Genomic DNA, 24,363 nt, shown 5'->3' with positions numbered 1-24,363 from the left:
TGTCCGCAGACATCATCTGTTCCAAGAAGCAAACAGTTTTTCGAGAGCATAGCTCAAGGAAAACTAGAAACTTTGAGGAACAGATAATGTGCAAGGACAAATAAGCAAGCATATTTTCACCCCAAATGGAGGCTATTGTGTTTATTATCCTTCAAATATTTTTTTGCAGCACGCGCGGTTTTGAAAATTGGGGAACATCACTTGGATATTCCCCTGTTTTAGCCAGGGAGTATTCAGTCACGTGAGTTAAAACCAATTGCACGCAAGCGAATATATTTGATGGATAATAATCCAAGGTATACCACTGAAAAGCATTGCCCAACAAGTATACAATTTACACAATCACATGTACACAATCAGTGAGGCAAGTTTTCAGGAATGCCAGAAGATGGCTGATCTTCTGTGATCTCAGCAGGATACCCTGCTAAGCTATTCAAATGATTCTTTAGAAAAATATTGCAAAATTAGCACCTTCTCCAACAATAGAAATACCGCTACTTCAAAACTGAGAAAACACTGCAGGTTTAAAGCCAAATGTGTACCACCACAAGCAAATAATGTAACTAGTATAGCAATGACCATAAAAATGAAATAATAATAATAATAATAATAATAATAATAATAATAATAATAATAATAATTGAGGAGGGTGCTATCAAGCTAAAAACTGGCTATCCCCTAGTGCCCCAGGACCATGGTTTGGTCTCGGCCCTAAGGACTCTAAGCAAACATTACGTGAGGACGATAATAATAATAATAATAATAATAATAATAATAATAATAATAATAATAATAATAATAATAATAATAATACTAATAATAATAAATTATGTCATAATAATAAAACATCTTTAACCAGGAGGCAAAACAATGATTCCTACCTCCCATGGGGTTTTCTGTTTCACAAGGCGTCAATTCTGTTACCTGTCAAAGGTCAAACTAAAGGTCAATCACAACTTCACATGAATAGCACTATTTTAATGCATACTTCAAGTCATCATACAAAAGGAGGGAAATGAAATAATTATGCATGCAATGTTCACCTAAAATCCTCTGAAACAATACTATTGGCAAAACGTTAACACTTTTTTGTCAGCAGTAATACATGGTTGCCACAGGCATCATATTTCAAAATTCCCTGACTTGACCAAATACATAAAATTTCAGATCCAGTAGCAGCTTCTAGCGTCTACTTACAGCTGTCCTTTCTACTCATGGAATTCATTAAGACTAATAAGTATTCAACAAATTGTCATTCTTCTTAAAGGAAAAATACCATTGAGATCACAGAGACCCCAAATATTTTGTACAGCCTTCAATGGTATTAAATTATTGCAATTTTCCCAGACTTTTCTTCAAAATATCAATTTTCCCTGACTTGAAATAATATTCCCTGACTTTTCCCTGACCTTAGCAAATTTTTTTCCCCTGACCATTTCCTGACCTGTGGCAACCCTGTAATAATATCAATGTTAACTGTTCTGAAAAGACTATTCAAGGGATCACATACAATAAAATATTAAAACAGATTTCAAAATATTCAAAGAAAATTTCACCCATGATACAGGTGTAGAATACTATTTTATGTTATTTTATGTGGCACCTTTAACACCCTGAAGAAGGCAGTAATGCTGAAATGTCGGTTGACATTAAGCGTCTTTTTAACAATATTTTTAACACTTGGGTGTAGAATACTACCCTGTTCTACCTTTTAACAATTGAGTGAGATTTGAAAAGGTCATGGGTTAATACAATGTACATGACTTTTGTATATACCTCTCCTTCATAGACTTCCTTTGTTTCCTTAATCCTCAGACCTAGAAGTAGAATAGAAAGGTTCAAGTGAACAATACAATGTAAATCATTTACAACAACATCAAACTATGCCCTACTGCTGTGTACATGTGTATACATGTAGTTACATGTACAGGCATGTACGTGTATGTATGGTACTACAGGCAAGGTTAAGTACACTTATCTCCAGTTTCTCTGGTATAAAGCAACTAGGAGTACATTGCACATGTAATTCTACTCCCCCCTGGATGGGATACTGGTCTATCACAGGGTTACCCACCTGGGAAGAGAGAGGCACCGTGAGAGTTAAGTATCTTACCCAAGAACAGGGTTATCATTAAGTTTTAATTCAGCTGTAGCCTTGATCTTCACACCTGTAGCAAACTTGTTACTAAGTTAAGGGTCCATCAAAAATACTCAGCCGTAACTGGTGTTGCACGTTACGACCCTTATTGAAAGCCCTGCAAGAACACAACACATTGTCCCCAGGAAGGGCTCGAACACAGACAGCTCGATTTGTGGTCCAGCACACTAACCATATCACACCGCTACAATGTACATTGTATCCAAGGCATAGTAGCTAAATAATAGATAGTGCATTGAATGCCTGATAAGGCAATCCAATACTACTGATATAAACTAAAGTACAAGACAAGTTGATAATAGTAATGTGCATGAATGATGTTTTGACAACATGACTCTTACCAATGGCCCTTCTGAAGTTCTCCATTAGAACTTCTGTTTTCTTGATTTCTGATGAGTAGACCTCGCTTCCAACCATTGGGCAGAAAGGAACCTTTGGACCAAGATCCTGAGCAATAGCAAGAGCCAGAGCAGTCTGCAAAAAATGACCAAAGCTTATTAAATAAAAAAAATAAATAAATAAATATCTTAATTGACTACTCCCTCAATGGGGCTTTTCAGGGCCAATGAAACCAAATGATGAAAGAAAATAGTTATTACATGTAATACAAATGAATATAACATGGTTAAAAATCCCCACCGGCAGGAGGCAGACCAGTTGGCTATTCACATGTACATGAACAAACGTCGCCGAGGAGTTGAACTACAGTAGGGTCTACCAAGAAACAACTCCAGCTTAGCAGTCAGAGCGGGACTTGATCCTGCGACTCTCAGATTTAAGTCTGGCACCCTAACCACTCAGCCACGCTGCCTCTACATGTAAAGTTCTAATGAATTGTGAGAGGTACAGTGGTCTAGCTACATGTACATGTAGGGGTTACTGCACTGGACTTTAGATCAACATTTCCCTAAAAAGAAAACATTTACTGAATATCAACTTTAGCCTACAAGCAAGCTCTCATTGTTCTTGGAGCAGGGTTGGTGAAGGGAAGGAGAGCTTGCCTGGATGGGTCAGACTTTAAAATGTTGCCTCTGACAAGGTGACGTGTTTGCTCATACATGTACTGTATGTCATCAATGGATTAATCTCCACCAATCAGTAATGTGGGTCCAAATTTTGGGTGGAGCCTCTACTTCAAGAAAGGTTGCTTGCAGGCCCCATGTTTCTATCACATTACATGTACACGTGTACATGTGTGGAACTTTGCGAGAAACAAAAATTCTGTGGGAACAAGATCTAAGTCACTTAGTGAGTGTTCCACTGTGACAGCTTTTTTTTATTTTCTCTGGGCAGTAGTAATATCTTAACAAACACAGAGAAAAAGTTATGAGAAATAACATATGCAAAATACTTTGTTTTTCCTGGCAGATCATTGCAATTCTTTTCTTGAAGCCAAAACAAAAGAGTAAAACAAAAAGTAAATTCTCTCTGTTTGCACCATGTAGTTACATCAACAGTTTGCGATGGTTTTGTGTTAATACTGAATAGAACTCAGTACAGATTTAAGTTTAATTTCTCATAGGATGTTTTCTGAATGCACTACAAGGTGCAATTATACATTGCTGCAAACTGTTACACATACCTTGCCAGTTCCTGGAGGGCCTGCTAAAAGGATTGCTCTTCCAGCCATCTTTTTAGACTTGATCAGTTCAACCACAACTCCTGCTGCCTAACATAACAACAAAACAGAAATAAGCACAAAGATCATGTTGTTGAGGACTAAGCTGAGGGCCACTTCAAGGAATGTTGTCCCAGACAGTGCACCACTACTGTGCACTTTTGGAGTAATAGCCTACACTGTATGTTCTGTCAAGAATGGTTGAATAATACTGTAACAAGGACATTGGTTGTCTCAGAAATGGAAAAACATGCTTTAGAAAGTATAGAAAATATGCTTTTTGACATTCATGTATTAAGTATTACATTGTGCTAAAGCATGTGACCTTGGTTACCAACATCCTTTATTGTGCTACATGTCTGATGTCTGTGTGAGGCTTACAAATCTAAACACATGCAATTTCAGCTTGAACACAACAGAAATAATCAACCTGCTCATTCTGTAGAGAATTATATTAAAACAGCATTTGTGTATTTTCAAGATCACTTATGAAGTGCACAAACCACTTCACTATGGCTTGTGCTTCTCTATCCACTCCTTGTTTGTTTCCCAAATGCTACAGTGTATATACATGTAATACAACAATGCAATTGGGCCGTAACCGAGCTCTACTTTGGCTACTTGCCAATTTCACCACATTTGAGTTCGCCACATGTTCGCTACCAACAACTTCTAGCTCGCTACTAATTTAATTCACATTCTCTACTATCAACAAAACTAAAACTTCGCAAAACCAAAAAAAATGTATACATGAAGAAGCTAGTCATAAAGGGGGATAAGTGACGATTTTGGTTGCTTTTCTTTTTTTTGCTCCAAATTAGCTGAATTTTTGCATGTGGTCTTCAATGTAATAGAAAAACATGTCCCTGTATTTTTGCTTCGCTTTATAAAGATGCCGCTAGGAAAACCGAGTGGTTTTTTGCGTACGCAATATCCCGAAAACGAAGCAAAGTTTAGCAGAAAAACTATGGGACATTGCTAAACATACCTAAACAAAACTGCATGCGAAATTTGGAGCGTTTTCGACAAAGTTCACTTTTGATTAAAATACCTAACGCCCTTTTCCCGCCGAGGCTGCAAATAAATGAAGCCAGGCCTTTGTTATGATAAACAGAGCCGATCCTTTATTATAATAGCCAAGCCAAGCCTTTGTTATAAGTCGAAGTCTTGCCTCGGTTTATCATAACAAAGGCTCGGCCCGCCGCGACCGCAAGGACTTTGATTTCACTTAGAAAGCAGCAAAATGTCAATTTCACGCAGCGCATAAGCTCAATGATGTTGATTTCAGGTCTAAATAGGTTAAAATGTTGATTTCACGTTAACGCGTGACGGCAAGGATGTTGGTTTCGCTTAGAAACCAGCAAAATGTCAATTTCACGTAGCGCATAAGCTCAATGATGTTGATTCTAGGTCTAAATAGGTTAAAATGTTGATTTCACGTTAACGCTTGACGGCGAGGATGTTAATTTCACTTAGAAAACAGCAAAATGGTAATTTCACGCAGCGCATAAGCTCAATGATGTTGATTTCAAGTCTAAATCGGTTAAAATGTTGATTTGACGCTAACGCGTGACGGCAAGGATGTTGGTTTCACTTAGAAAACAGCAAAATGGTAGGCGCCCATGATGGGCTCCTGAAAATGGTAATTTCACGCAACGTGTAAGCTCAAAAATGTTGATTTCAGGTCAAAAAAGGTGTAAATAAAAATAAAATAAAACAAATAAACATTTTAATAAGCACTTTTCCAAATACGGCAATGTCTTAAATGGCTAAAAAATCACGAGATAAAACATAGTTTTCGACAAACACGATCGTAGCTTTATGTCACGTACCGCCATAACTTCCAAGTTCAAAATGCGCTGGTACCTCTTATACCTGATGAGGATAACAACTTTGGTGGCTGTTTAGTTTTGGATTTAAGAGTTTGATGACTCCACGTGAAAACACTCTATAAATAGGGCTGACAGATTAACAGATTAACCCTTCTGTGCAACGTACGGGTCTCCATACATCTGCATGTCCCCTGATCCCAGAAGCTCAAAACACTACAAATCATGCCGATTTGAAATAAAATCAACGGAAACTGGATCACAGATCTGTTACAATCGATCGCCACTTGCTGGCCATTATTATGTTTAAATCTAGTTACCAGTTCGAGAAACGTCCGCAGAACGTAATCGCAATGCATGCTGGGAAGGGTCTTTACACCTCGTACGCGGGAAAACATGGCTGTCGATACAAGACAAATTTTATAAGTCTAAAACCGGTTCTCGCTTTCCAAACTTTGACGTTAGCAATGCTTGGCAAATGGGCCACAACTCACCAGAGGGTATTTTTCTTGGGCAAGAACTGCTCTTGGACTTTGCTACCTGGCTCGACCTGACTTCGAACGCCAATAACACGATTATGGTATATCAGCTGCCTTTGAAGTTTCAGAACACATTTTGATTCTTTAAAACGTGCTGATGACTTACGGGTTTATCGAGGCTTTATGATGCCTCTCAACCACCAGGCAGGCATACAAGGTACTTTAAAACAATGCTTAAGATATCAGTTGACAGAGCTCTAATGCGGCACATCTCTTTTTTGTTTGATGACATTTCGTTTGACGCTCGATCGATTCACGTGTTGTGTTCACATCACAATAGCCAATGTAAACAATCTGTTCCCAGATTTCCGCTCTATATGCTGTGGGATTTGGTTTTGACTTCATACACTATAAACAGTCTGCCTGTTTCCTGTTCAACAAATAAACTCCTAAAGACATGGCTAGGAAAAGCCAAGTTTTTTGCCTACGTTTTAACTCGAAAACAAAGCAAAAACCAGCGACAAAAATACAGAACCACGTTTTTCTATTACATTGAAGACCACATGCAAAAATTCAGCTAATTTGGAGCAAAAAAAAAGAAAAGCAACCAAAATCGTCACTTGTCCCCTTTTATGACTAGCTTCTTCACATGTAGATCTAAGACTTCACACAGATATAGATTATTCCTCGTTCTTTCAACCAGTGCCATGCCAAACTCTGTTAGCTGAAAGTAGCAAACTCGGGCTGTGGGTAGCACACATGTTGCAAACTTGAAGGTCGTGAACTCAACAGGTAGCAAAACGAAACCAACATACACTAATTGGGCACATAACTATATCCTTTAAACTAATCCTTATCAAAAACGTGGTTTAAGCCCCTTACCTCTCCAAAAATTCCAGTTTAGCTCTATACAGTACTTGCCTTTTACATTTTTGCCTTTTGACACCCCCTTCCCCATCCCCTAGGATTTTGAATGACCTTTTTGGGGTGGATATGAATATTTGGGATCCAGTCGTTTAGTCCCAAAGTCACTTAGCCCCTACAGGGTCCAAAATTAACTTTTTTAGGCAGGCATCAACTGGTGACTGAAATTTTTTTTTCAGTCGCCATAGGGAAAAATTTGGTCGCCAAAAAGTGTCAATAAAATTTTTCCTTTGCAGCGAAACACAAACCAAAATTTTTGGTAGCCAGATGGAAAATTCTTGTCGTCAATTTTTCTTTTAAGAATCAGAACGAAGAGAACACATTCAGGGCCTCAATGTCGATTTTCCGCTAACGAATAAGATTAAATACAAACACGCTGATTATTTATACACCTACCACTGAAAAACCACGACGAACGAATCGAATGCTGGCCATATACGCAGTTTGGTGTGACTGCCAAATGTTTCAAGTCAACTTTATACCTTTTCTCGTCTCTACCTTTTGGAGAAGAAATGTACCCAACTGAAAAACTGGCGTGTGGTTCTTTGCTCTATGTTCAAAACGATCTTTCCTTTCGCGTTCTGTCAAGACCACCCATGAAAATTCGTCTTTCCATTGGGGGTAGAAACTTGCGTTTAACTGACGAGTTTTTGATTAGATGGTTTCCTTCCCCGTCCATATCAGCACATTTTTCCGTTCTTGCCGGCAAAATATTTGCAATGGATGTCATCAGGAATCAAACCAGTACTGAAACCATCTTTTGACCACTTTGACAGACGCCCAGAGAATATCTAAATCTTTAACTAATCTCTCCGCGGATGCTCCGTCTCCACTTTGTAATAAATTACGGAATTTCAGAACATCTTTGGACACCACATCGCCTGGATAAATATTCATCATTCATGACCAAAGAACGCACGGCCTCTTGCGCCCGCAATACGTACATTACGGGAAACCGCTGAAGAAACATGACGGCGAGGCTTCGCACTGATCGTGACTGTGAAACGTTGTGGTATATTTATAATGACAGGAAAATCGGTTTTATACTTCAAAAGCAGTGGAAAGGTAAAAAGTGACCAATTGGCGGGCGGCTTTGAATTTTATTTTAATCGATTTGGCTGAAAATCAAAGTTATTGTTTGTATAATTATCATGGCATGAAATAGTTAATCGCCCGCTGGCGACCAGTTGTGAAATTCTGGTCGCCAGTGCAAAATTTTTAGTCGCATTGGCGACCAGGAAAGCCCAATTTCGGACCCTGCCCTAACTGGTTAGCCCCCAACCAGAAGTCGATAAGTCCCCAACCAGAAGTCAAAAACACTGTCTTTTTCTCCTTCTTTAAGCAAAAATGGGGGCTAATCAACTTCCGGTCCGGCTGGGGGCTAATTGATTTGGGAGCTAAATCACCGGTAATCAAATATTTCTGTAACAGCACATTTAACACATACTGCATATACATTGTGTATGATGTAAATATCTTATTTATGATTTGCAAAATTTACACTTAACTTTTAGCTGGCGATGCAAATAAATTCAAACTAACAAACAAAATCTTGTAAGCAAAATTGTGTTGCATAAAACAACAAGTCTTCGACTAGTACTGGTATTCATAAGCCACAAGGAATGATGCACTGTGGCATTGGTCGTGATTTTAGTAACATTCCAAATTAATCCTTCCCTGCAATCAATACATGTATTCATACAGGCATTACATTTGCCATGAAGCGCTGAAATCACTAACCTCACGAGCAGTTTCTTGACCCACGAGGCCCGATCCCATAGCCAGAGCTTCGCCATTTTCATCCAAGCCGAGTCCCTTAACGTGACTATGAGCGGCTATTCTCTGTGTCTTAGTGGTACTTTTCACTTCTTCGATCTTCATTTTTCGATTTATCCGCCGCAAACACGAATTCTGGGGGAGTTATCCCGCAAATTGCTAACCTGATTTGACTTGACAACCGCTAAAACTCAAATCTGGCCAGGTAACCAAGCTTCGGACAGGCGAGGTTACAAAAACACATTTCACTCCTTCATGTATCTTTTATTGTGGTGCCTCAATCATGCTAACCTGCGTACTTCATTTGCATGACCATGAATAAATAGTGTTGCAAAACCTTTTGTAAACTAAAACTAAAAATTAAACAATTGTAGTCTAAACTATTGTAGACTATACTAAATAGAAACTACACTATTGTATTAAATTCACTGTCCCCGAAAAGCCGTATAGGGAAAGTTCGATGAAATACGTATGTATTTCCTTCATTTTACAAGCCTCTGTTTACTTTAGATAAAGAAGATTTTCATGTTTAGATGCTGAAAATTTGCACTTTCACTGCGCAGTAATACTTCCGATACAAATCTGACAAATGTGACATTTTCAAAGAAGTTTTTTTTTTTTTTATTCTGGGTCTGAAGGTACTCAAAGAGTTCAATTGGTCAGGAACATCAATTAATTTACTTGAGGTTCAACTTTTCTGGGAAAACAGTCGGAAAAACATAGGTCAGAAACCGTCATATGTTCGATTACTAGCGGCTGTCCCGGGATATTTTATTTTTTTATTTATTTTATTTTTTATTTTTTCGGGATATGAGCCCGAGAGAGCGACGGAAATCGAGCCTAAAAGTGTGCCTGGGTTTTGATTTAGTGCGCCTTCAGAGTTTGAACTTTCCAACCAATTTCTCGTATATTAAATGTTCACGATGGTTGCTTTAAGTTGCGCGGTGTGTACATAATGCCACGCTAGGCAACAATATGGCAAGTTTATTGATTGCATTTTCGAGGCCAACGAATTATCTTCTTTCTACTTTCCCTCGCGGTGCTTGGTTCTTAGCTGATCTTAGCCAGCGATAACCTGCGTTCGTTTTTGGGCGAACCATAGGCGGCTAACTCCGCTACCCGTTCGTCCCAAAACAGAACGCCTGATCGCACGGCGGGTCTAATACGCAGGCCACTGGTCACGGGCCACGGGTCACGGGTCACGGATCACGGGTCAGGCAACTGATATTCAATTCTTTACTTTAATGATGTAAAGACATCAAAACAAATAAAGATAATCGAACATCCTTTTCGCAACACAACAATAGCCGCACTACATACATAGATGTAAAAAACGAATTAAGCCTCAACGGCCAATCGCATATATAAAACAACGTTAAAAAGGTACATTTCTATATTTTTTTATCTACAATAGCAAAACAGAGCAGAAAAGGAAACAGAGACTATGGTACTACATCGATAAGTAACCGATGTGAAGTTGGGACTTAACTTTACTGACAATGGTAACCGATATGAAATTGAAACAACGTTGGGACTAAACTTTACTGACAATGGTAACCGATATGAAATTGAAACAACTTTGGGACATAACTTCACTGAAAACTGTTACTCTGAACATATTTCTTCAAGTCCACATACACAGATGCAAAAAAAAAGAAATAAGCTACAACAGCCAATCGAATATAAACAACAGCAGTGGATTCAGGATAAATTTCTAGTGGGAGCCGAAAAAAATAATCTAATGAATTGCTGTAACACTTGATGTCTCTGTCAATATCACTCGACAACCTTTTTCCGACGTAGTCAGCCACTGACCAACAAAGCGCAGGCATTTAGACTGCAGGAGTCTTTTTACTGATTAAGCATCATCCCGAATTCTTTAAAAAGAACACGCTTATGCAAACTACTGAGATTTTTCTGAACGTCATCTGCTACGATTAGCTTTCCTTCTCTCACATCACTTGCCGTCAGATTCGTGCAGCTCTTGACAGGATGGTAATAAATCATCTCAGGTGTACTTGAAATCCTGATCTTGGTTTCTCCGGGCCGGTTGTACAATCTCCTTTCACGGTGCCTGATGAACACGTCACAGTGCGGTGGTGGAGGGGGAGCGTCGGATGGCTTGTTTCTTACCCTGCCCTTGCAGCCATAGCAGGTTGTTGCTGCTGTGTCCTTCACAAACACCAGCTCGTAAGGCTCCCCCTGTTCGCTGGAGTAACCTCCACTAGAGGAATCCATATCGAGTATTTTCGAGTACTTCTTCACATGTCGACAGCAAAGGCAGCTCGCAAGCGCACAGAGGTATATAATTCACCGAGTGTCGAGGCTTGGTACTACAAGGGATATTTAGGTGGGACCTTGCGAGGTGGGACTGGTAATTCAAGGTTATAATGTGACGTCATCATTTGTAATAGAGTACTGGCCGGTACGTTTGATTATTCAAGTTGATGCGTTGCGTGACATTAAAATGGCGGACCGAGAAGGCTCTAGCGTAGGTTACAAGAGGAGTTATCGCTCAGGTTTCTGCCAACAGAACAGTTCTTGGACTAGAAGAAATCTTAGTTTCACTGTGTCGAGGCTCTAGAGAAGTAGCGTTTCTTTTGAATAGCAAAATTCAATGACAGATGTTTCTGTCACGCGCGAAAAACTCTTGGCGAGGTTGTTTACATGTCAATCATCTATCATTTTCTCAGATTCTTGACTTGATTTATAGAATGGTTTCGATTTTTATTTTCGATAGCGCGAAAACCACCAATAGAAATAATAATAAAAAAGAATCTGTTGCACAAAAATAAGAAAAATTAAATTGCCCGTTAATTACGGTGTGGCACTAAATTTTTGGGGGAGTCTATTTTTGAGAATCGGCGTTTTTTTGTATCAGTTGCAGGAACTAATTTCAGCAGTTGTAACAGAGCGGTTTTCTTGCTGGGTATTAATATTTGTGATTTATGGGAAGTCGCGTTAAATTGAAATTAAAACATTTTTTTGCATTTTTCACTAAACTGTATGCAATTGATAATTGGAACAACATATGTAGAGATGTGAAACACACTAATCCAGTAACCAGTGTCACTTTATCACAATCAAATTGTGCTTTTGTGATGTTTGTTTGTATAGTTTGTATGTATACTAGAGATGTTTGTATGTATAGTTCCGCAAGTAAAGTAAATTTTTGCGGGGTTTTTTTCCGGATCGTGGAAAAAAAACTTTAAAAACCGGCAAAAATTAGGCCCGTGACCCGTGACCTGTGACCCATGACCTGTGACCTGCGTATTAGACCCGCCGCTGATCGCAGGTTAAAATCGAAGGCCAAACAACTTTAAACTGAAGAGCTAACTGCATTGGTTGGCTGCACCAAGCTACGTTGATGCAACAGTGCACTTATAAATGTATTGTGGTCGGATACTGGAGTCGCTCTATGGATATTGGGCAACTAATTATATAAGGAGCTTTGAAGAAAATGAAATCGCGTCGTGCGACAGCTGAGAGCCGGACGTAACCCTTTTGAAATCACAACAATATTTAAGAGTAAATGTATTATCTCGGGGCCCGATTCGAGAAGATATAGCAGTTTTATTCTGAGTAGTTTTTAAACACATGGCTAAAGATCTATCCCTTTAGCAGATCATTGCCTCTGACGCAGATGTTCTTTAAAGCTCGTCATGCAATATTTCTTCCACCAATAGTGACTGGCTTTTTTAAATGAGCTCCCAACGTGATACTCATCACGAGATTAGTTTCCCTGCTAGCCACTTCGGTACAAACCTGAGAATCAGGCCTTCCTAAGGGAAGCAAAGGGAGGGAAGGCACAAATCTATGATTCCTTTCATGTTCCCTTTCCTCTATTGCTTTCTACTCCCAACCCCACCCCCCCCCCCCGCCCCCGCCGCCCCAACACTACACCTTACTTCTGAAAAATGCGATACTCAAGATACTTTAGCACGCAAAATTTGAAAACCCACTTCGTTGCTTTGGGAACGAAGTCGGTTTAGCTGTGATCTTTTGATCTGTTTGACGTCGTACAAACAATGAGTATTTGGTCTCTCTTTTAATTTTTCAGGTCATTATTCATTGTTTCTTGAAGCTAACGGTCCTGCTGCTGGGCTGACGTTTCAATTATTTATTTCATGCGGCACCTTGCTTCTATTCGTATTGCTTGGTGTAGCACTTAATTAACCTCCTCCTCCTCCTTCTCCGTACCCCCCCCCCCCCCCACCCCTACCTCCATCACTTCTTCTCAAAGACTACTCTGCATTTTTGGGATTATAACCGAGACCGTGTGGATGTAGTGACTAGCAAGAATCACTGACAATATGTTGCAAATAAAACCAGACTGAGTTGGGTTTTGATCAGTCAAAAGCTTGGTTCACTCAAGCGATAAGACGACATGATTAACATAACACTTTATTAAGTGGATCTTGCAGACCATTCTTGATTGAAAATTGGCTTATCAAGAAAAGTGTTACTGAGACAATCGGCAAAATAAAGTAACTATCAGGTCTGTTGCGTTTATTTAGCCTAACACAAAAAAGAAAAAAAACGGACCGTTTAATTATTACCTCTTGTCTTGACCCAACGGCGTAAAACTACATAACAAGAACACACGCCGACAAGCACAAAAGCTGAGTGTTTCCAAAGATTTGAATATTAATCATGCAGCACTTAAATGAACCCCTGAGGCAAAGTTTTTGCTGTATCCACAGCAACATTTTTGTTCAGTAGTTGTTTTCATTGTTGCTTTTGTTTTGCTTATCTTAAAACATATCCGACGCAATGCCAAATAAACTCCTTTAGTTGAGAACTGTGAGGGCAAATGTATTATTTATTTTTTTATTTTTTGACTGAAATTCCAAGGCCGAAGAGACTTCTAAGGTCGTGTGTTTATATATGTTTAAAACTTAACCCCGATATCTACATGGGCATGTAGGCTCCAAAGAGTTCAGTGTTCCGCTCAGTGGACGAACCAATCGCGTGCCACATAATTGGTCTCCCGCCCCGATCTCATTCTGTCGCACTTTATTTTCGTGGCAACCGTTTCCACAGCACCCTATAGTCAACAATTTTTAGTACATATATGTAAGTTTTTCAAGGGGCTGTTACTGTTGCTCCAGTGAAAGGCGTTTGCAAAGAAATGGGTTTCCTTGGGCGAGATCAAGTTCTTTCAGCTGCCACCGTTTTTGGTAAGTATATGCCATATTTAATGCACATATCTAGAACTTAAAGACAAATTATTGGTGTGATAGAAGCCATGATATAAACCGCGCTGTTTTCGATACATTTGAACATAGTCAGTTTCTTTTTTGTTTGTCAAATCCCAGTTCTTCGTTTGGGATTTTCGAATTGCTGCAGTGAAGAATTTGTATCCATTTTTATTCAAACAGAAGCAACATTGTGTAGTTTTTTATTCAGCTGGTTACAGGCGAATTCATAATATACATTTGAAATATTATTATTATTGTGTTGTACAGATAATCTAGTCGTTATTGTTACCTTTCGATTGAATGTTTGCATTTAAGTGGTCGATGCAAACGGGGTCGTTGCCACAACAATGTGCCCACGAAGATATAGTGTATTAAGGGGACATTGAAAGCAAAACTAAGTAAATAATCGACCCCTTTCGGAAAATCGGTTAGATCTAAGCGCCGTTCAGCTAAACACAGTAAACAAAAAATAGATTGCAATGATTATTTCTATTTCTGATGGCGACAGGACCGAAAGGGAACCTTATTCGATTTGTAAAATCTTATATATCTTCAGAAATTACCAAATTATTTGGCCCTGCACTCGGGTGTAGTTCAGTTCGAGGCGTCGCTGACACCCAAGCTAAAATCCGCTTTAAGTCCCCTCTGTTTTTCCAGACCCATTAAGCTTATAAAGAATAACTTTAGAAGAAAGAACTGATGGTATATGTTAAGCTTAGTAAAGTATGAAAATTAAGTATAATCTAAGACAATGTGACATCGAAGAAGATTGCCAATGCGCTAGTTCTCTGGGCGGGAGTCAAGCATGACAGCTTTCCACGCATTTGCAAAATTTGAGAAATTGGCGCTAAACGTTACGTTGAACCGGTCAGTAATTATCCATTTAAAATATATTTTTCTAGTTTTATCCATATTCTATTCTGATCGAATCTTTTTGCAGTGCTGGTGCTTTACCTTGGACAAGGAGCTTGTGATTCAAGTAAGTTCTAAATTAAACCCACTATGCCCTCATGTGACTTCGGCTCCACTGCACAGCATAATTAAGATAATGACCTCGAGAATGTTATGAGATGATAGTTGATAAGGAGTGAAGAGCGAATCAACTATCACCTCATAATACAAATCTTGAGCAAATAATCCATTTTTTATTGAATTGTAGCTAAATTTTCTTCGAATAACGGCTTCCAATCATCTTTCTGCGTACTACAGTGAAAGTCAGAAAACCGTAGACACCTAAAATATGTCAGGGATGTTTACTGCGGCCAATCACGAGCGAGATCTTCAACCGCAGAAGCCACAGAAAACAGATGAGTTCATTTCCATCGGTCACAGAACACATTTAATGTTTTTCCATCGGTCACAGAACACATTGGTTTCTCAAAAGAAAACGATCCAAATCAGTGCCTTCATTATTTCATTTCTTTATATTTATAACTAGGAAAAGCGACGAGTGATACTGATGAAAATGGAATGAACCAATGTTCACAAAATGGCTGATTGTGTACGATAGCTCAGACAGTCAGTTAGATTGCAGCATTTTCATCAGTCACGTGCAAGTAGAAAATCCGCCAATATATGTTATAGTAATGCTGCTTTTTAAGCCCAGTTGGTTCATAGTTCTGAGAGGTCTGTAGCATAAAGAATAGCATCCCATCCAGGGGGGAGTAGAAATACTCCTAGTCGCTCCATGCTACAGAAACCAGGATAAGCACCAGCCTATTGGGCCACTTGAGTCGCATGCAGACGTAACATGCATTCAACAGCAGTAACAAATTAACTTTTCTTGTTTGAATTCTCGACAGTTTGCCCTAATGGCATTACAAACATAACAGAAACGACTGGCTACATTACATATCCCAGCTCTGGTGATTATGGCGTGAACGAGACAAGATGTTGGATGTTTAAAGTACCCGAGCCCTACGTACAGGTGGCCTTCGTTTTTCACCGGTAAGTTCCTTAGGGACCGTTCATTTTTTATCAGGTAGGGGGGGCTGGTGGGATTTGGGGGGGGGGCCATGCGAAAAAAATGGCTTTCGAGGGGGGGCCATTCCAAAAAAATAAGGGAAAAAGGGGGGGTCAGGTGAAATATTTTAGTAAAACTTTAAAATGGCATAATGTTTGAATATCAAAAAAATTGCTATAGAATAAACATAGAGGGCAGGATACAAATTTATTACAAACTATCCTTCTGCTTTAAAAAAAACGTTTGGCGACAAAAAGCATATGTAGCTACTGAAAAGAAGTATTTAACACTGTTATTTTCGAATGCAACTTTCACTGGCACTCATCTTCATCTTCGCTGTCGTCGAGTTCTTCGTCGCCGCTTGTGCTGCTATGGGAGTCTCTTTCACCAATGCTCCAAGAAGCAGCAATGCTTTCCGTCAGAGTGTACTCTTCAGGGTACATGAAGGTGTAAACATAATCTCTGACTTCCTGCTCAAGGTTGGTGGTGATTCTGCTGCTTGCAGCATTGGTGAAATAATTCCCTTCCAAGAGCTGTGCGATGTATGGCCCATCTCTTCTAAATAACGACGTGGCAACATCCTCAACTTTAATACACTCTTCCGGGACGGCCGTTCTAGGAGGGTACACAAGGCATTGTGGAAGATCATTTCCTAGCGGGTTTCCAACACAGATTCCATAAACTCGTTGGACGTTGTTTTCAGTCCGCTTCCTCTTTCTTTGATTGGACTTTCTGCGGTTTTCTTTTTTCCTTCTCCTTTTGTTGACGTGCTGTTTGAGTATGCCCTTGAATGTGCTGTTATAATTGCTCTTATTTTCTAGTGCTTCCATGTCCTGCGTGACCTTCGTCAACTTAGCTTCTATACATGTGATCTGTTTTACATTAAAACTGTGGGCATTCATCAATTCAGATGAGGGAGATGCCAATGAGAGGCCAAATGCCACACGCTCAGGGCGAGCCATAACTAGGAGATCCGAAATTGACTTCTCTTTCTTTTGATTTGTTTTTCAAACAACAGCTCTCTGTAGTATAGGGATTGTAAATATTGTCTTCACAGTGAGCACAAAACGTGAAGTAGGGGGATAATAGAGAAATATCAAAAAAGTTGAAATCTAAATATTGTTTGTTCAATTTTTTTTTTGGAGGGGGGTCATCCCAAAAAATGACAGCTATAAGGGGGGGGGCATGTGAAAAAATTGGTAAGCTGAGGGGGGTCATGCGATTTTTAAATGGTGCTTCCCAAATCCCACCAGCCCCCCCCCCCCCTCCCTCATAAAAAATGAACGGTCCCTTAATGAAAGAAAATCAGAAATTGTCCGAAGTCTTCTGAGGTGTTGTATCAAACTCGAGAGATAGTGTTTTACCACATTTCCAAACACCGAAGAATAGAGTTGAAAACAAGATCCACAGCGGAGTATCTTTGGAATCCTTCAAGATGTTAAGAAATGTGGTAGAACTCTTTCTTGAGTGTTTGATATATCTTTCTATTACATATTGGTACAAATCTACCAGCGTTCTATCACGAATGCCGTTTTCTGATTGGCTACACTACCCACTATCTATTCTGCGATAGATAGTGAGTAGCGTAGCAGTGTGCCCTTGGGCCCTCGTCAACTATCACGCGATAGAAATCTCGAGCTCAAAATCTAATTGTTAATTATATGTGGATATCAGTGTGATAAAGCATGACTAAAAATGATACCCGTGAAGTGATATGATGTCATTTCACTGCAGTGAAATGATATCAAATCACTTCACGGTTGAATTTTCCAATCAAACAGACTGTAATAAACTGGTTGAAACAATTGGGTTGCACGTTAAAATTTAGCTGAGTGACGCCTGACGCCAAATTTGGCGGGAAGAATTGCTTTGCAGATTTATCAACGAAATGGCCGCTTCAGGATTTGTGAATGTCTTCGATGAAGATATTCTCAGTTTTTCTCAAAGAACGAAAACAGGAACACGGCAAGAATAAAAACGATATCAGCCTATTGATATGTAATAATCTAGATTTAGTGGAAGCTAAAACTAACGAGGAAACGGAGAAATAAGTAGCAAAACTCAATGCGTAAATCATTGTCACCGTCAAGATATCCTTTGTTCATTTAAACTTGATGAAAAATGAAGGAATTCGAGAACAAGAGATGAAGACTGCCGAAGATTTCCGACGTTAGATCCAAAACTTACGAAGAATATATCTTGAGATATTTTGAGCTTTTCGTAAGATTCCCGAAAGGAATCGGAAAATTCCCTGTGGTTCTGAACTGACATTATTCAGTCTATTTATACTTAATCGTACATTTTTGGTACACACGCTACGACGGCATATTAGACGAGTTTGGTTGAGCCATATACCCATAGCGAGACCAAACGTGCCTGATACGCCCCGAAGCGTACCAAAAAGGTACGATTACATATTTACCGTACCCAGATTCGGTCAAGTGAGCATGATATCGTAGCCATATTAGGTCAGTGACTTGATATCGCAGGATATCTGGATAGTGGACACGGCTTCTGATTGGGTAATTGCGAATTTGGGTATGGTGGATATGGGATATCATGTAAATATGGGAAATTTTATTAATGTACTTTCTAAGCAGCTAGAAAACATTTCTCGTCACCTATACTATGCAATTCTTTTTAGCGGAGCTTCGGCTGAGCATCATAACTATAGGAAGAAAACCACTGCATACATAGAAAAAGAAAACCGTGCAACCCTTTTTTCATGGTCAACATGGCTAGCGGCATGGATCGACGAACGACGATGACGACGAAGTCGCGCAACATGGCGGCCATACTACAGCTGATAGGTCGAGCAATTAATACAGCCTTGATTTACAGCCTACATCTTTGATATTGGACAGTTATGTTATGGTCAATTGACACCTGTCAAAACAAGGTATCCGCTGACCAGTATCGTGTGACCATATCGCGGGCTCAGGTCGAGAGCTCATCGAGGTCTTGTGGGTTTTTTTTTACGTTGACTGCAGGTGCTGGTTTTTATTGGATCGCAGGCTCAAGGCGGGTTAATTTATTGTAATCAGGAGCTCGCCTTTTAGCCTTGGTTATATTAAATCTGTATATTATATATTCCTGAACTTCACGCGTAGATTAAATGATTTGTTTGTTTGTTTGTTGGTTTTATTCCTGGAGTGGATATAGAAGAGTGTAAATCTTGTGAGTGCGACTATGTGCAGGCCTTCAACGATTACAATTTACTGCCATTTGCTGGCAAACTTTGCGGAAGATATTCTGAGCAATATTTAGAACATCGACTCAATGAAGTCGGGTTACCACTGGCCTCTGCTGTAGAAGGAACGACACTGTACGTTCGTTTTGTCTCGGATGACAACGTTCATCTCAAGGGATTCAATGCCAGCATCATCCCTGGCTCCGATAATGGTGAGTTATGATTTTAATTTATAATGCTAATAGGACGAGTGATCAACAAAATCGGACACCCACAAAGACAGACAGAATTAGACGACACGATGTCCTTTTCAGCCTAAAATCGGCAGAAGAAAAAGAATATTCAATCTCTGCCGGAAAAAGACAATATTCTTATAAAAAAACAACAACAACAACAAGAAGACTATATTGCAGAAGCAAAGCAAAGGGGAATTACTTTGGACACACAGAGGAAAGCTTTTTTTTATTGCTTAAACAATTACAATTAAACTTTCACTACAGTTGCAAAACAGTCAAAAACAGTTTACGGAGTACGCATCTACGCAATCTACACAATCTACAAAAAGCTTACAGTTAACGACAACAACAACAACAACAACTTTATTATGACTCGCATATTTACAATTTTACAGAAATATATACACATTAAGTTAAAAAAGCTTGACAATAGTAACAGCGCGAACCCGCAGATAGCCCGGGCTAATCTAGGCGGGCCACATCTATATTTATGTTAGACCATTAATACATAAATAGGATTGTTATGCAACTACTCATAGAAGGATTTACAAAACCGTTTAATACAAGTACATTTACATATTTTATTGACACTAGGAGCTATGATTTACTAGAGATAAACTAAACTATGGGTTGAAATTAATCAGGAACTAAATCTAAGAACTTGAGTCAGGGCGTCGACTTCAACATAGTCATCCCTATCTGAAAGAGTCTCAAATAAAAATCTACGAACTTTTTTCTTAAAGATTGGTTTAGATAAATCTCTCCAGTCTGGAGAAATTTGATTCAATAATATCGCTCCAGTTCTCGAAAAAGAGCGTTTGAAAATTTCCGACTTAACTTCTTTCCCAAGATAACTCCCTTTTGCGGCATGCCTTGTGTTGTACCCATGAATTTCATTTGACCTAGTGAAAAGAGCTTTGATAGGCGAAGGGGCTATTTTTTTCCAAATATCACGCATGAGATTCACAATCGCGTCAAAATAGATCATATTTACAGGTAAAATCTTTGATTGAATGAAAAGAGGAATAGCATGAGCATCACTAGGCGCAAAATAAATCAGTCGAAGAGCTCGTTTTTGGAGAACAAGTAGTTTGCCAATGTACGACTTGGCTGTGCGACCCCATACACAAATCCCATAGAATAAGTATGGCAGAATTAGCGAGCGATAAATCATTAAAAGAGTTTCAGTTGGAACAAAGCATCTTAGTCTGGCTAGAATTCCAATAGTACAGTACGCCATTTACAAAAAAATACACTATAACTTACAGCTCTGGCTTACATTGAGACGCAATATTTACATATGCTACTTACGTTGATTGTAATCATATTACAGAGACTATAGAAAACAATACAAGCACACTCTGATCACAAGACAATAATTACTACTACAAAGACAATAGAAAGCTTACACTTGTTGCGGCACGCTACCTAGAGTACAATCTAATTATAAATTACAATATTCACTGAACGATTCTCTATTATTTTAAAATTACATTTGCTTATAGGGTGACGCTGTGCTGGTTATCAGGACCTAGCTATTTAATTTCCTCTATTTTCGATTTTCCGTTGAATATTTAGATTTTGTTTGAATTGATTACCAAATGGGAGTTTTTCCATCATTTTACAGTCACAAATATACTTTTTCATTAGTATTATGAAAATTCCGAATTTCCACCTCAGTGGATGTTGTGATCCTACGGGGAGTGTAAAATAATTAAAAAGGATCTGCTGCTTAGTTCGTATTAAACTGAGATTTCTGTTCTTTGTTGAACCATATCGTCATTTCGTGGTAAAAGTCCTCGGCGACAGAGCAAGTCAGGAATGTTTGTTCGAGGGAATCTGGACATTTGCAAAAAAGAAAACATCAGTTCATCATAAGTTCTTTTCTGTTTGCTAGTATTCTATGAAGCAGTTTAAAAGGGAACTGTCTTAATTTATTGTCTGCCGACATCTTTAAGATATTCTTAAATGAGTCATGCCATTTGTTGGGGAAGAGGAGGAGGGCATAGTGTTTGGACCATGATTGAACTGATGTTGGTTCTGTTTCAAGTGAAAACAATATAGCGGAGCTCCGGCGGACAGAAGGGCCGCCAAGCAAGCGGAGCCCCATAACTATAGAAACAGAGCCACATTCGAGCATAGAAATAGTAAACCAAGCAACTCTTTTTGCATGGTCAACATGGCTAGCGGTGTGTATCACAGGCGCGTGCGCCTTACGACGAAAAAACGACTTCGCGGAACAAAGTGGCCGTACTCCAGCTAATGGGTCGACCGAGACATGCAGCCATGGCTTATAGCGTACATAATTAACAAATTGACGTTAGTTTTTCATTCGTCTGTCCTGTTATTGATCATGAATTTCGTCATAACATTGTCAAAGTAGCTGTAGATCCACGAGGCGATCAAATTGTCCGCTCTCGCTCGTTGCCGAATCGCATAAATTATAAATTCATGTGTCTGTCCGCTTATTGACAATGAAAATTAGCCAATAAGAATTTCTGCAGTTATCGTTAAATTGATATTGGACATCCATGTTATCTTTCAAATTAAGGTATCCGCTGACCAGTATCCAGCTCAGCCAGGTTACGCGTTCTTTTAAGGTTAACCGCTGACCAGGAACTGGTTTTCGATTGGATTGAAGGCTCAAGCCAGGTTGATTTATTGTAATAGGAGCTCCGCTTTAAAGCTTGGCTAAATCGATATATTATTATTAGGGAATAATCGAACTTTTAACCGTCTCACTTTACAGGTGGTGGCGTGTTTACCTACCTGAATGCATCGGAGGGTGAAACCATTGAGTTTGGAACTCCAAAGTATGGCATCAAGAATTATCCTCACGATTACCAACAACAATGGTTTTTAATTGTCCCTGAAGGACGGCAGGTCCAGCTGGAGTTCGAATCATTCGAACTGGAGGAGAGCAAGGACTGCAAAAACGACTACGTTGAGATCCGACAGGCCTACTTTATCTTTGACGATGAAGATCCGCGAAGAATAACGGGAGAATTCGGTGATATCCTGACCGGACACCTGTGCGGCAGTGCAAAACCGAGTACAATGCAAAGCAAAGGGAACATGGTGTGGGTGAACTTCAAAAGCGACGACAACACTACTACAGTGTACAAAGGATTCAAGGCCTCATTTACAGCAGGTGAGTGTTAAAGAAATGCAGCGCACGAGAATCTCAATAGCCAAGAGAAAATGAAAAGGAACACAGTAAGTCCCCTATCCACGAGGCGATCAAATTGTCCGCTCTTGCTCGTTGCCAAATCGCATAGGCCTTATTCTCTAGATCCCTCTCAAGTTGTTTTTAGAGTGGTATCCAGTCCTCCCGAGGATAGCTCACCACGCATGCTGTGTCGACGTTTTCTACAAGAATGAAATATGCGTGCAAAGCTGCTTGAACTGAACACGTGAAAAAATTGTCGTGACAGAATTGGCAATTCCTGCCGGATTTGTGAAGCCGGGAGTGATATAAGAACTGATTGAGGAGGGTTCACCTTAGGAATAAGACCTATATGGGAGTTTAAAAACTCTGTTATCCTTCATTCTCTTTGGCTAGAAATATAGCTCCAGACCTCATAGTCCAATACAATCGTTTTAGTTGAATCCTAGTTAATTTAGGAAAGGCTCGGGAAATTGTTAGAGTTTTGACAAAACGCAAGTGAAATTATTTTCTAATTTTACGAGTATACCAGTTGATTACCTTTTCATATCATAGGTGACAAATTACGTGAGTTTTTAACTTGTTTATTGTATCAAGATGGCGTTGCCATAGCAATTTGGTAATTTCATAGAACCAAGCATACTTTATTACCGGTTAAATAGATACAATATGACGTACTTACAAAGTTGCTGGAATCAGGATGTTTTCATCTGCGAAGTACATGAAATCGAGAATCTGGATGAAGACGTGCTTTCTGATTGATAATCTGCTCATATTGTGTTCAATTTCAGGTCAAGGAATACCGTCAGTCAGCAACCCTTTGACGCTTCTGGTACTCTCAACCTTGCTTCTGATTGCATCAAAGAACAGTGTTTTCTAAATCCGTCAAGTGTGTTCCAATCAAGTCAAGTGTGAACAGTATTCGTTTCCATTCTTACACAAAATCTGCACCCATATTTGCCGCTATCTCGCTCTCTGAATGTGTACAACTCAAACAAATCTAGATGCATAGTGTAAAGCAATTTGTATTTCTTTAGTTGGACACTTTACCATGTCATACATAAAGCAATGTTAAACTAACTTTATTATCCCGCCCATCAATATATTACATTCATTTTACGACTGGTGCTTATTTAGCTTATACAAGTTAATATAAGACATAGAAAAATTTTCCCTCTTTCTATAGCGTTATCTAAATGTAAATTCTCTTTGATCGCACACTCATTACCTGGGACGGATCTAGGGGGGGGGGGGTTCGGGAAGGTTCAGTCAGACTCCTTAAATGAAAAAAAATAAGACATAACAACACGCTGTAACACGCTGACTTGGCCTCAGAATGTTGCAAATCCCATTTCTGAGGACCTCAATTTAAATATTTTTCTTGGAGAGGATGCCCCCGGATCCCTGTATCCGCCCCAGATTACATCAACAGCTCGAGCTAGTATTGTATTTCTATTAAGTTTTAGTACAAATCTATTTGTGTTCAATCGTGACTGCTGATTAGCTACGCTACTCACTATATCAATTCTCTAGTAGTGTGTAGCCTAGCAGTGTGTGGTTGTTACCAAGATGTTGCAGTCTTCTTTGTATTTCCGAAGATCTGTGAAAAGGATTTACATAAAGTTTTGAACGAATGGTTGATTATAATGGTAATAGGACATCGTGTCGTCCAGTGCGGTCTGTTATCATACGAGTGATTAACAAAATCGGACGACCGCGAAGCGGGAGTCCAATTTGTTAATCAGGAGTACGATTACAGACTGAATTGGACGACACGATGTCCTGTTATCAATTAATCAGAATCATTACAATTTCCCACAAAA

General features: G+C 39.3%; 2 protein-coding genes across 2 annotated transcripts in view; one reads left to right on the top strand and one right to left on the bottom strand.

Annotated features, from left to right (window-relative positions):
- Nucleotides 1-9,007, bottom strand: part of LOC110040366 (ruvB-like 1) — a 19,258-nt gene extending 10,251 nt beyond the window's left edge. The window contains exons 1-5 of the mRNA XM_089274105.1: nt 8,749-9,007; nt 3,741-3,827; nt 2,500-2,632; nt 1,777-1,817; nt 882-924 (exon numbers count right to left, since the gene is read on the bottom strand). Coding sequence (XP_089130231.1) covers nt 882-924; nt 1,777-1,817; nt 2,500-2,632; nt 3,741-3,827; nt 8,749-8,889 — 445 coding nt within the window. The 5' untranslated portion in view covers nt 8,890-9,007. The remainder of the gene's footprint in view (nt 1-881; nt 925-1,776; nt 1,818-2,499; nt 2,633-3,740; nt 3,828-8,748) is intronic.
- Nucleotides 9,008-13,608: 4,601 nt separating this feature from the next.
- Nucleotides 13,609-23,659, top strand: LOC110040437 (bone morphogenetic protein 1-like). Its single transcript, XM_089273233.1, has 7 exons — nt 13,609-13,964; nt 14,926-14,964; nt 15,788-15,932; nt 16,396-16,397; nt 19,102-19,350; nt 22,124-22,525; nt 23,332-23,659. Exons 1-7 carry the CDS (start codon nt 13,916-13,918, stop codon nt 23,418-23,420), a joined length of 975 nt encoding a protein of 324 aa, XP_089129359.1. The 5' UTR covers nt 13,609-13,915; the 3' UTR covers nt 23,421-23,659.
- Nucleotides 23,660-24,363: the final 704 nt, after the last annotated feature.

This window comes from Orbicella faveolata, unplaced genomic scaffold (genome assembly GCF_042242905.1).
Source record: "Orbicella faveolata isolate gen_17 unplaced genomic scaffold, um_ofav_v1 contig_35, whole genome shotgun sequence".
NCBI classification, from domain to species: domain Eukaryota; kingdom Metazoa; phylum Cnidaria; class Anthozoa; order Scleractinia; family Merulinidae; genus Orbicella; species Orbicella faveolata.
This window is presented reverse-complemented; position numbering and strand designations above follow the sequence as displayed.